Here is a 13,203-nt window from a genome sequence, read left to right as displayed (position 1 = left end):
ACGCGATATAGTCTAACAGTGCATATGAGACTGCACACTGGAGTGAAGAAATTCGAATGCTCGGTTTGTGGAGAAAAATTCGCGAGGAAACAGTATACTGATAGGCATATGGCCAGAGTTCATAGCACATAGATAGTTATTTGAGCGTCTGTCAGTCTAATTGTTAAAAATGTTCAAAATTAATAAATTAATCATCAGGCTTAGGTGCAATCTTCCCTTAGCTTTAACTTTAAGGAAGTAATCTGTGTGAAGGTAAATAAATATATTTTGTGTTATTATAAATACCTACAAATCCTCTAATGATGATATTTACAGGGTGTTTCCTCATAAGTTGACCCCCCCCCGGAAATCGTTTATTTCACAAAAATTGTGAAAGTGACCAACACAAAAGTTGCTTAGTTTTACTCAAATTTTTTAAATCTGAAAAAACACGGAAATGTCCAAATTTTACATTAAGGCGCCTGACTACAGTCTCCTACACAATATTATATAAATAACCTCCGGGAAAAGAATCAAGAAGCGTTAGGTCGGGACTATTTTAAGGCCATTGGATAGCACCCACTCGTCCAATCCAGATATCAACATTTTAATTTTAAAAAAGTGCTACTGAGCGAACGTTATGGGGTGGAGGAATCACCTTGTCAACTTTCAAGGCTATTTTGATTTGTTGCTATTTATTATTTTTGAAACGTAATATAGGAAAAAACGGCTAATACAAATATAGGCAAAATATGTGTTTGAAGTCAGGAAAAAAATCCTATTGGTATGTCTAAAAATATATTGACTGACTAAATGACTATTTCGAATTTTGACATTTCCGTATTGTATATTTGTATTTGAAATTCAGATTTAAAGAACCTGAGCAAAATTAAACTTTTGTGTTGGTCACTTTTACAATTTTTTTGAAATAAACGATCTAGGGGGTTTCAGCTTATGAAGAAACGCCCTGTAGATAATTAAGACTATGTTGTTGTTGAAGTGAGAGTTAAAAATACTAAGTCACGATTAACCTTTGATGTCCATCTTCCTTATCTACTTACAATCATCACGTTGCGATGGTAAACAGAATTTACCCCAGTTAATACGAAAAACCAATGGCTATGTATTCTAATAATTTATATATGTTGTAGGGAATGGAAGCCACTGTGGGATGAAAAATTTAAACGAAAGTTTAGCAGAAGAGCAAAAACATCAAAGCCAAAATTTGTGAAACCATCCAAACCATCAATGGATTGGAGTACGGATGACGAGGTTGCAGAAGATACCAGGCAGCTAAGTACCATCAAAACAAGCATCAGAAAAGTGCGAAAACCCAATGCTAACGGTGAAAGCAAATCTGTGCTTTCCAAGTTGTACGTTTGGCTTGCTGATGGAACATTATCTGATAAGCAGGAAAACGACTGGTCGGAGGCTGAGTATAAGTCGGAAACTGACGAGCTCAAGTCACTGAAAGAGGAGTCGAAAGATCATTCAGCTAAAACCAAGCAGGATAAATCCGGACTGTGTCCGAAATGTGGAAAGTTTGTCTCAGATATTAGAAGTCACATGAAGAAACATACAAACCTTTTCACTTGCGATCTCTGTTTTGTGAATTTCAGAAGCGAGCGCCATTTGAACGAGCATAAAGAAGTGCATGAATCAAAAGATTTTCATAAGTGCGATATTTGCAGATTGATATTTAAAGATGTGACCAAACTGGCTCTTCACAGGTATATCCACACAAGGAGCTACATTTGCCCGATTTGCGGCTTCAGAGCTACAAGCAAATTTAGGAACTCAATAATTTCCCATATAAAAAGGCACGAAGATAACTATGCGGTCAGATGCGATAGATGCAATAAGGGCTTTTTCAGCAAGAAAAAATTGGAAGAACACATAGAATGGCATGAAAACATACCTAAGTATCAGTGCCAAATTTGCTTTAAAAAGTTCCCAGTTAAATCCTACCTGACCCTTCACAATAAATTTAATCACAAAAAGGAGCTTTATGGAACAGAAGAAATATTCCAGTGTGAGCTATGCGGGCGGAAGTTCACATTTGAAAAAAGCTTCAAAAGGCATTTGAGCTGCATTCACAAAATCGGAAAAGATTTTACGGTAAAATGCCCGGTGTGCCATAAGTTAATCGCAAATAATCACAACTTGAAGAAGCACATGAAAGTCCACACTGGCGAGAAAAACTTCAGCTGTGATGTGTGCGGAAAAACTTTTTCTCAGAGACAGTACGTAACACGGCATCAAAGAGTTCATAAGGAAATTAAAGACGAGAAACCACAGTTTCGGGTGACTTGTAAAGAGGAAGATATTGTCACTGTGAAGGAGCAATTAGTTTCACACGAAGACCAATATTAATTTAGAGAATGATTTAAGTCAGTTTTGGTTCTGCAATTTTTGTTGGTTCAAATGCACACGCGTGTTTAAGCAGAAAAGCACGAAAAAAACCAATGCCATTGAGGTTGCGATCGCCTGAATCGATCCTTATCTAATATCACGTTGAAAGGCTGATTTAAACAATATTATATCGTAAATTCCTATAGTGATAGTTAAATATGCAATAAGTATTGAAAATACTCAATGTGTTGTCTGCAATGACCCTTGTTTTTACTTTACGTTTAAGTTTACTCTCACCGTCAAAGAACATTTCCTCCGTTGCTTCTTGCAAACGTTATTTCCATATTCGAAGAATTCTATTGATTGGAATGAGTTGAAGTTCCAGAATAAATAGAGAATACACAAGTAAGCAAACACAAACCAGTTATTTCCCATCTTTAAAATTTAATTGTCAATAGACTACACTAAGGCAAAAAACGACGTTTAAAGGATTATAATTGATCGACCTTTTGCAGTGTTAATTTAACAAATTATACCATTTGAATATTTTAGTAAGAAGTACAGCAATCAAAGCAACACGCATTTTTTACGCTTATCAATGTTATTTGGTTTTCAGAAAATAATCCATTACGTTAAAAATCATTTGTGAACGGATCATAATGACTAATATGATCCCATTATCCTTGTTAAAACGCTTCATTTTTTGGTTTGAGTTTATTATTTCCTGAACAACTAGATCCGATCTGAACTTTTAACATAAGGGAATGTGTGCATGAAATGATACTTAATTCTATGTGTAGTAGTAGTTTTAAGTTTACATTTTAGACAAACTTTGTGCGTTTCGGTGTTTTAGCCGGATTATCTAGATTTTAGTAAACTTAGTTCCCTGCGTAAGAGTGTTTTATAAGCTCAAAACTGTGCTCAGGTTGCGAGGAAACCAGATATTCCTAAATCAGGTTTATCTTGTTATGATTTTCTTATTGTTTTACTGATTTAAATAGTTAAAGTCTATTTCAAGGGACTAATATTTAGCAAATAGGAAACGGACATTGGTTTTGATGAAAAACCAATTTGTATCGTTCTCTCGAAATAAAAAACTTTCTATACTGATCCGGAACTGTTCTCTTTGCACTAATTGGGCTAACATTTTTGTATAGTTTTTTATAGTTTTGTTGCGGAAAACATAGCTATCCCGTTAAAATGTGTAAATATATAACCGTTATTTATATATTGTCCACAAAAAATTGACTTATTAAGACGATTGACAAAACGATTCGTCGGAAATAAACATATGTTTAAAATATAAAGCAAGAAACGATTATTGATTGATGACGATATGATTATTCTTTTACTCTCTAGGGCGATACAACCATTCCGCGCCCAAACCAAATTTTGGAAAAAGTTTCATCAAGTTGTCAATGGAAATATATATGTACTTAACAAATACGTTTTCAAATTCGACAAGCAATTGCTTTACTCAGTGGGTTTTTGGCCTACTGAGTTTTGGTGAAAGCCTTTGCGTAACTAAAACTTGTAATAACATTCTTTTTTAGGTTTCTTACACCTGTTGAGGCTCAAATACTTTCATATCGCATTCCGGTTCGTAACTTTCAAAGACAGGGAGCAATAATGAAAAACTCTCAAGTTTGCAGTCAACGTTCAAGCGGAAACAAACTGCAATTGTGTAACATTTGTGGCAAACTAATTAAATCGCACCGATTTAGTTACCACGTGAAATGTCACGAGTTTGTCTGCGACCATTGTTTTGCGAGTTTTAAAACTGAAAAGCTTTTTAAGGAACATCTGGAAGAACATAGCACGGTACTACAATATTGCTGTGACGTTTGCAATCTCAAATTCAAAACTGCCCTAAAGTTGGCGTTACACAAATATAGCCACAATAAACTATATGTTTGTCCGATTTGCGGCTTTGTAGCCTCAAGCAAAACCTCAAGCTCAATAAGATCTCACATATTACGTCATGAGGATAATTTCAAGTTTCGGTGCGAACAATGTGGGAAAGGGTTTCTAAACGCCTCAACACTTGCCGACCATTTGGACATGCACAGCGGCCTGCGCAAGTACGAATGTGAACTCTGCCATAAGAAATTTACGACGAAAAGCTACCTAAAGCTCCACATCAAGTTTAACCACAAGAAGGAAGTTTACGGAATTGAGGAGATGTTTCAATGCGACATGTGTGGAAGGAATTTCACGTTCGAAAAGAGCTTCGTAAGACACTTGAGCACCATTCATAAAATTGGCAGAGACTTAAGGGTCAAGTGCAAAATCTGCAATAAAACCATTGCCAATAATTTCAATTTGAAAAAACACATGCGGATCCACACAGGGGAGAAAAACTATGCATGTGATACGTGCGGGAAGAAGTTTTCTGATATGAAATATGTGAGAAAGCATCAAAGCGTCCATTTAAGAGAGATGGGGCTTTTGAAGACCAAAAGAGCGCCGCGTCTTTTACTGGACAACCACGAACGAGCTCCGAGTAAAGCGGAGTCAGTGAAAGACGGATCATCAAAGGACAAAGGCCTGCTAATTTCTAAAAATAATACTCTGAGGGACAAAGTCAGCGCACCTTCTATAAATTTCAAAGAAAAAATGTTATAAACCCTACATACTTTTATCAAAATTCAAATTATTGTTTTTTAAATTAATATGAGAATGTCTTCGAAAGAAAAATTAAACTAAAAAAACCTTATGAAAAATGAGTTTTGAAATGCAGGTAAAGTTTCCGTGTTTAACCGATTCAATAGCGTGTATTGCCGTCTCTAGCTCGAAAAACGTCCTTCGGACGTCTTGGAATGTCATACAAAAGGTGTGTAATCAATTTTTGGGGTATGTTGTGTCATTCTTTAGGAACCGCGTTTTCCCGTTCAGCCAAGTTAAATTTCTTCCTGTGGACATTTCAATGCGAATACACTTTAGTTTCACACACAAGTTACGAAAAACGCAAGAAAATTTAATCGAAAACAGTACCACACTTCCTAAAGACAATGATGAGATGTTGCAAATGACACAAAACAAGTAGAAACTTGCATTGGAGTGAATGGAAAGGGATTACGATGGCTAGGTTATTTACCAGCCTTATTTTGGAAAAAAATTATTTATTCGAAAATGTATAGGTGGTACATCAGTGTATTGTGTTTTTGAACATAAAAGGTGACATGCTTTAGGCTTCAGTTAGCACAGGCTCGAATAAAGAATACTGATATCTAAGGACGTTTTATTTTACTAAGGTATTTTCCCACATGGTTGAGAGCAGCTTTTTGGGTTGGTTACTCTGAATTTACCCGTTTTATTTACAGCCTGAGAAATTGTAGATCAGAAATGTGTTTTTGAAACATTTCCTGCTTAACAGAATAGTGGATAAGCGGAATTTCCGTTTTCAGTGTTCAGGGTTAATAACCCTGAATATATATAAATAAAATAAATATAGCATTTTCAATTTCAATACACCTTCACCTGGTCACTGCTATTTTGTGCATCTTTAACTCTCGTTTATTGTTTGAAGCAGCATGAATTGCTAGTCTTCCTTACACAATACGCCTTTTTAATTAATTGCTGAATAATAACGACTTAAAAATTGTCAACTATTGCCATAATTATTAATTAATCTTGATATCCATAGTTGACTTATGACTCTAACTGCCTCAGTTGGAAGAGTTTGTGATTGTAGAGAAATATAATTTTCTATTTACGTTGTGTTTTTTCAGTGCAGTTGAAACCAGTGCAAGTAATTTGCTAAATATTAGCCACTGTCAATTTTACAAACTTCTATACTCTTTAGGATGTTGGACTCATCCTAATTCGTCTGGAATTAGCTAAAGATTTTCTCTATCTCTCCTATTCAGCTTTTTTTGGACGAAGACTTAGTCAGAAGCATCGCTAAAATTCTCAGTTCACAATTAACAATTTTTCGTATCTTTAAAATTCTTTACACGGTTTTCAACCAACAGTTAAAATCACGAATATTTGGATTAGTAGGACACATTTTCTACATACTACGTGTTTTTTCTTAGTTGTTTTTCATCCTTTTAACTGTGCGGTTTTAGTCATGGATTTATGTCCATTTTCTTGTTTGAATTTTTATTAACATTTGTTTTGTAGGAACCAGTTGACCCGTTAAAACGGAAAAGTTACTGGATAGCAATAGTCAAATTATTGCAATATATTTACGCACTTAGTTAATTCTTATTTTCCAGTCAATACTTTTCTTTCTCTACCAGCAGCTTTTTTGATATTTGTTTGTTTGTGCAAGTATTAAAAGTACTGCATTCCTTTGATTTGGCAATATGAATATGAACTGACAATAAAATATTTTTAGGATTAAAGTCCTCATCAAAGAAGAATATGAATGTGACACTAATTCATCCAAGTTGAAAAGATCGCGAAGAAAACGCAGATCAACCAAGGACATTAAATGGTCGCCTGAGGATGTGAAAAAGCCCAAAGCCGAAACAAAGGAACGAAGAACTCGAATAAAAAAGGAAAAAGGCGATAGTCCAACAAAACTACCGAAAAACCAAAAAGCGAATATGTGGACGTGCAAGTTTTGTTTTCAGACATTTGGATCGAGAAAGGAGATGTTCCAGCACCGGAAAGAGCACACTGAAATGGAAAAATATAACCCGACTGTTGAAGCGCAGAAATATCACTTCGACGAGGACCTTGAGTTGTATATTTGCAACAATTGTTCTGCTGAATGTCAGGACTTGGATGAAATTGAAAAACACGTACAGACGCATGAAAAGAAGTTCGCGTGTTATGTGTGCAAGGAAGACTTATTTGGGCCGATAAATTACACTGTTCATGTGCAGAAACATCGGGACGATAAAATGTTTCCGTGTCCTTGGTGTCAGTATATGTCGCAAAAGAAAGAAGCCATGCAAGTCCACATTAACAGATTGCACCTGCAAATCTACGATTTTCAATGCACAAAATGCGGGAAATGCTTCAATGACGCCTTGAGTTTCAAAGAACACGACAATGTTCATTTAAACTTGAAGCCTTTCAGTTGTGTGGTCTGCAGCAAGAACTTTTACTATTCGCGATATCTTCTATCGCATCAATTGCGGACTCATACTGTCCGAGTCTTTGATCCAGAATCTAAAACCCAATGTAACATATGTCAGAAAATCTTTGCCAGATTGGATACATTAGAGAAGCATTACACGACAAAGCATTTAACAGTTCGAACAGGACCCTATGAGAAGAAGCATCTGTGCGATGTGTGCGGTCAAGGTTTTTCTAGGCCGGACAAACTGAAAATCCACTACAGGAAGCACACAGGAGAAAAACCGTATTCCTGTGTTTATTGCAGTAAGAGCTTCATCAAACGCGACTATCTGATTATGCATGAAAGAATTCATTCGGGGGAAAAACCGTATAGCTGCCAGATATGCGGTAAATCTTTCAACCAAGGAGCCCCGTTGAGGATTCATGTGAGAAGCCATACAGGAGAAAGGCCTTACATTTGCCCCTATTGTGGGGCAGGTTCGGTTTCTAGGGGCGCTTTGAATAGTCACATTAAAAGCTGTCTTACTACTGCCCAAGTTCTGAATATTCCATAGGATTTAGTGTTTGAAACTTGTTAGTTTCTTCACAGAATCTTTATTGCTCTATTTGCAAAATGGGTTTAAAACAAATAGTCACATTTTATTCAAAATTACAATGTGCATACATATTATGTGTTACAGCATAGTCATAGACATATACTGAAACAAAATTGAACTAATTTACCTTCGTTAATGTTTCGATTTATTTGAATGTTATATTATTTAAGTCTTCAGTAAAATTCTGGGTTGCCTCTATGTGGGAATTGTAAAATTGCTGATACAGGGTGTCGAAAATGGGCTAGTATTTGTAGCTGAAAAAATACAAAATGCCGAAAATTTCAGGTCATGCTCAAGCGGATATGATCTATAAGTACATCAAGAGGAAGTAAGTAAATAAAGTCTGCGATAAGTAGGCACAAATCATACATAAAAAGTGTTCAGATATTTAAATAACCGGCTTGACTTGTATCGGTATTACCGGAAGAAAGACTATTTTAAAAATATGTTAGACGCATAGATCAGACGCGCTTTGACAATACCTGGAATTTTCCAAATTCGAGTGCGGATAGCAGCCCGTATTCGGGGGACACCCTGTACAGTCTGCCTTCTTCTGATTTTGAGTTTGTTGGAATGATCTGAAAAATGCGACTTTTGCGACTAATTACATAAGAGAACAATCTGAGTGGCGCATTGACGAACTGCTATTGTTAAAAAACGTTTCGGTGACTATTTGCAAACATTCTGTTAAACGAACTAGACCTAAAAGATAACAATCTTTGAGCATTTAAGCATTGTTTCACATCAATTTTTTGGTGCTAAATTTTAATTAGTCAATTTTTTTACACCAGTTAATGCAACCTGATGTATTTTTAAACATAGTTACTAGAATCTCTAGGTATTTGTATTGTAAAGATTTATTTCTTACTGTGGCAAGTTTCTGCAATTCTTTAACTTTAATTAAAGCGAAATCCTGAATATGCCGGTTGGTTAAAATCTACTCAAATTTCCGCAAGCAGACTGAATATTTTATATTGCTCAATCAATTATTGGATATTTTGGGTAGACACCCATTACTCTTGTAGACAGACGTTTGGAAAATTAAACATGATGAACATTCTTTTATCTCGTGAATATATAACTTCTGGTACAGTAACAATTGTGCCTTAGCAGGTTCAAAGTTGTAGACGTGTTAATTTCAGGCAACCCCAGGACCGGTTTTGAACCTATTAGCTCTGATTAGTCGGTTTTCGCCCATGCATTTTATAACGGGGTCAAGGACAATTATACATTCAGAATACCAGCCTGATGCTAGCTATTAGGCTCGAAGCCGGTCTTGCAGGTGCCTAAGATTAAATTAGCAAACTTGGACGGTTCTTATGAGGCCATTAGTTCCATTTTCTCTTCACTTAGTTTGTCTTTGTAAATTTTAACAAATAACTTAAAGTCGAAACAACAGCAAAGTCACTATTCCAAGTTTATCGTGGATCTTATACATTTATAATAATAAATGAACACTATTTCTCTTCATTTAGGGTTACTTCTACGGTTTAGGGTTAGTTAATTCTATTGTTTCTAGAATTTCAACTTGTAAATATGTAAAACTTCTGCCCTTTATAATATTGTGAGTAATTTAGATGTTCACCTGAAGAGAAGGCCGCATTGATGCATCACGTTGTTTCCTTTCTTGCTTTGTTTATTTATTACTCAATTTATCCAATTTCCCAGAATGTGAACATTTATTATAGGTTAAGATAGTTGAACTTACGACATTATTATATCTATTTAGAAAAGTTGATGTTTTATTTTCTGGCTGTTAGAATCAACGTTCTACATATCCATAAGCATCTACCAATTATTGAGAATAAAACTCTTTAATTGTGATTGTGATTTTTTGAAATGGGATGCTTTACAAGCCTTATTGAAAATCATGAAAATTCTTGAAAAATTGAAAGTCGCTTATTTCATGCAAATTGCGAAAAAAATATTCGTAGCTTTCCCACTTGAAACTAGGAAGTTTGCGTTTTTTTGCAAAAAGGACTTTTTCATTAATATTATGCATTTTCTGTGTAATAACAAATAAAATAATTTTTTTTTAGCAATTGGACAATTGTTGTTTACAAAACTCGCGTAGTCGTCCAGATTAATGTTTTAAAACCTTTGAAAAAATTGACATTTTCCAGTTGTAGCGAACCACTGTGTAAAGGGATTCATTTCGACAATAATGAACATTATTTATTACTATAGCAATGCATGTGAAAGCACCATTTCCAGCTGGTTGCTAAGTAAAAGTGTTTGTCATTCCTGACAGGTGGGTTTTCTGTCGCTTATAAGCTACACTGTATGTTATCAGAGTGAATCTAATTTCGAATTTCCCACGCATCCAAAAGTAAGTAAATCTAGCAATTATGTACATTTGGACATTGAACTGGTTTCTGGAGCAGAAAAGATTCCAAGCATTCACTGGAATCTGTTGCTGCGGCCAAACACTACCTATTTTCCTCGTTAGAAGATGTAGGATCAGCAGAACATTGAATCCGTTGTATTGTTAAATACCAATTTCTTTAATTTATTACTGAAATATTTTTCTTTGATAATAGAAAAGTGCTAACTGACATCTAAAGTGTACTTGTTCCACAAATCTGCATTTTATTTTCGAATTTTTTTGTGACAAGTTCTGAGTTTTGTAAATTGAAACGTACAATTCGAAACCCTTTGACTTCAATATCTCCTCTATTATTGCGAATATTATTATTTTACTTATTGCTGCAATTTTTAGGTTTTCGTGGCCGTATCACTACAGCGAGCACCTCCAAGTCGAAATGGAGGTTAGCGAATACGAGCTTAACCCATCAGCGATTATTCCACCCACCAAATCTCTCTCCTCAAAGAAACTAAAGCTAAAGTCGGAGAGTAAAGATGAAGACGAAGATTATCACCCTGGAACCATTGTAAAAAAGAAGAAAAAACCTGCGAAAATTGTAAAAATAAAAAAAGAAAAACCCGACTCCATAGAAAAGGTGACCAAGGCCAAAAAGAAGAAGAAACAGGAGCACAAACTGTGGACCTGCAGAAAATGCCTTCAGGAGTTTGATACTCGTAAAGGACTGACGGAACATGGAAAAATTCACAGCGATGACACTCCTTCAGAGGACCACACTTTTAAGTACGATGAGCAACAGGACTTGTACTACTGCAACACTTGTTCTGCCGAGTATCAAACTCAGGATGAAGTGGAGAAGCACATTTCCAAAATTCACGAAGAGTTTTACTCATGCGAGGTCTGTACTCACACCTGCAAGAAGGCCTACTCATTCGCCATCCATATGAAGAGCCACTCGAGTGATGATATGATGGTTTGTCCTCTATGCAGTTACAGTACCCAAAGGAGGACTTGTCTGCAAACTCATATCAACCGCGTGCATTATCACAAATTTTACTATACTTGTGGCACCTGCGGGAAGGGATTCAATGACTCGGTGATTTACAAGGAGCATAATAATGAGCACTTGGGAATTAAGCCTTTTATTTGCGTGGTCTGCGAAAAGGCTTTTTGTTACTCCAGGTTAGTATCAACCGGGTGGCAATTTGAAAACTTCCCACCCTTAATATTTAACGATTTTTCGTATTTTCAACTGCAAGAAAGATATTAAGGGTGGGAAGTTTTCAAATTGACACCCCGTATATTAAAGATCGATACATAGAGAATTTACTTACATGTTGATTATTTTTGAATTATTGATTTTCGCTAAATTACAACTCAATAAACATCTTCAAAATTTGATATTTTTGCTCACAAATGTACAATTTTCCAGAAAACTTTTTATTTCAATATTAGTTTTCTTTAGGGGAAATTTGATTAAGCCAAGCTAACATTGACTCAAACCAACACCATCTAATGCTAAGAAATGTTCCTAAAAGTTCCAGATGGAGAGTCTTTTCTCGATACTTGATATTTTTGCGGTTTGATGTCTGCCTAACCTTGGCGATGTAGTACACATAATGTACAAGAAATCCGATTTTTTCTAAGCCAAATTAGTGATGAATTTAAATACAAATAAAACCTGGAAACACGAAACGTTTGTGAACAAAAATGTTATGAAATAAAGTTTTCTCATGTGAAATAATGCCGCGAATTCATTTTTCTTCTCATTATTTCGCTAAGCGAAACTGATCACTATTTTTTACGCTGATATAACAGTAATATTTTTTAGATACATGAATATTCACCAAGTACGCCATCACACTGTCTACATCGAAGGGACCTTGCATAAAACCCAATGCAGCATTTGCTTGAAGGTGTTTTCCAAAGTGGATACTCTACTGAAGCACATAACATCCAAGCACAAAAATGGAGACGACAGAAACGAAAAAAGGCACCTCTGTGATCTGTGTGGAAAAGGTTTTGGATCCAGCGATAAGCTGAAGATACACTATCGGATTCATACCGGGGAAAAGCCGTTTCATTGTCGGTTTTGCGAAAAATCATTTACCAAGAAGGATTATCTTATAATGCACGAGAGGGTGCACACCGGGGAAAAACCGTATCCTTGTGAATATTGTGGAAAATGTTTCAATCAAGCATGTTCCCTTAGGATTCATGTGCGGGGACATACCGGGGAACGTCCCTATATTTGTCAGTTTTGCAATGGCGGATATATTTCGAGAGGATCATTGAATTTGCACATGAAGTCCTGTTCGGGTGTAAGAGGTGGATAGATTGGTATTTTGATTAAAATTTTTTTTCGCACCAGTTGGTGTGATTAGATAAATTATATGTTTTTTCTAGGCTAATAGAAACTTGCAATGTCATTACACTGTTTAGCTAGTTGTTTTAAATATATTTGATATTGTTTCAATTGTTACTTTTGAGTTTTCTCAAAACTGTTCAAACGTATGCGTGTTGTAATAACTATTAAAATTGCAATTTGCAAGCGAAATTTCTCTGTAATTTTTGCCTGTCGTTGGAAACTGCCTTTTGAAAAGAGAAATCCTTACTGTTAAAAAAAACCGCAAATCTGCCCTCTAATGACGGTAGAACGGTCGAGACAACGTAAATTTAAATGATTTATTTACATTTTGTGGCCAAACTAAAAACAAGTCAATGCCATTTCGCATAAACCATTTAATCTGACTACTCTGGGACGGACTTTATTAGGAAGCTTAACCTTCAGTGATAATATGAGCTGTTGATACAACAGTGATCACTAAAGCGCGGAATATATGCAGTTAAATTCAATCAAAATATGCGCATATATATGCATAATTTTTATTCCAAATATGCAATTATATGCATTTATTT

The 13,203-nt window shown here is 35.4% G+C and overlaps 2 protein-coding genes across 2 annotated transcripts in view; both read left to right on the top strand.

Annotated features, from left to right (window-relative positions):
* LOC109538054 overlaps positions 1-13,203 on the top strand; it is a 151,220-nt gene that overhangs the window by 100,647 nt on the left and 37,370 nt on the right. The gene's annotated exons all lie outside the window — the stretch shown is intronic.
* LOC109538065 (zinc finger protein 182) lies at positions 9,967-12,766 on the top strand. Its single transcript, XM_019905108.2, has 3 exons — positions 9,967-10,290; positions 10,681-11,466; positions 12,116-12,766. The coding sequence occupies exons 2-3, from the start codon at positions 10,724-10,726 to the stop codon at positions 12,618-12,620; spliced, it is 1,248 nt and encodes a 415-aa protein (XP_019760667.1). The 5' UTR covers positions 9,967-10,290; positions 10,681-10,723; the 3' UTR covers positions 12,621-12,766.

The sequence above is a fragment of the Dendroctonus ponderosae genome, unplaced genomic scaffold, assembly GCF_020466585.1.
Source record: "Dendroctonus ponderosae isolate FM_Combo_2020 unplaced genomic scaffold, Dpon_F_20191213v2 Dpon_F_20191213_8, whole genome shotgun sequence".
NCBI lineage: Eukaryota > Metazoa > Arthropoda > Insecta > Coleoptera > Curculionidae > Dendroctonus > Dendroctonus ponderosae.
The sequence above is the reverse complement of the archived record's forward strand: the minus strand, read 5'-3'. Positions and strand labels throughout refer to the sequence as shown.

What these genes read in the sequence shown, in the direction of transcription:
- LOC109538065 (XM_019905108.2), top strand. Translation starts at nt 10,724, where the DNA reads ATGGAGGTTAGCGAATACGAGCTTAACCCATCAGCGATTATTCCACCC. An exon ending in AAGGCTTTTTGTTACTCCAG is followed by an intron (nt 11,467 to 12,115) that starts GTTAGTATCAAC and finishes AATATTTTTTAG; the next exon opens with ATACATGAATATTCACCAAG.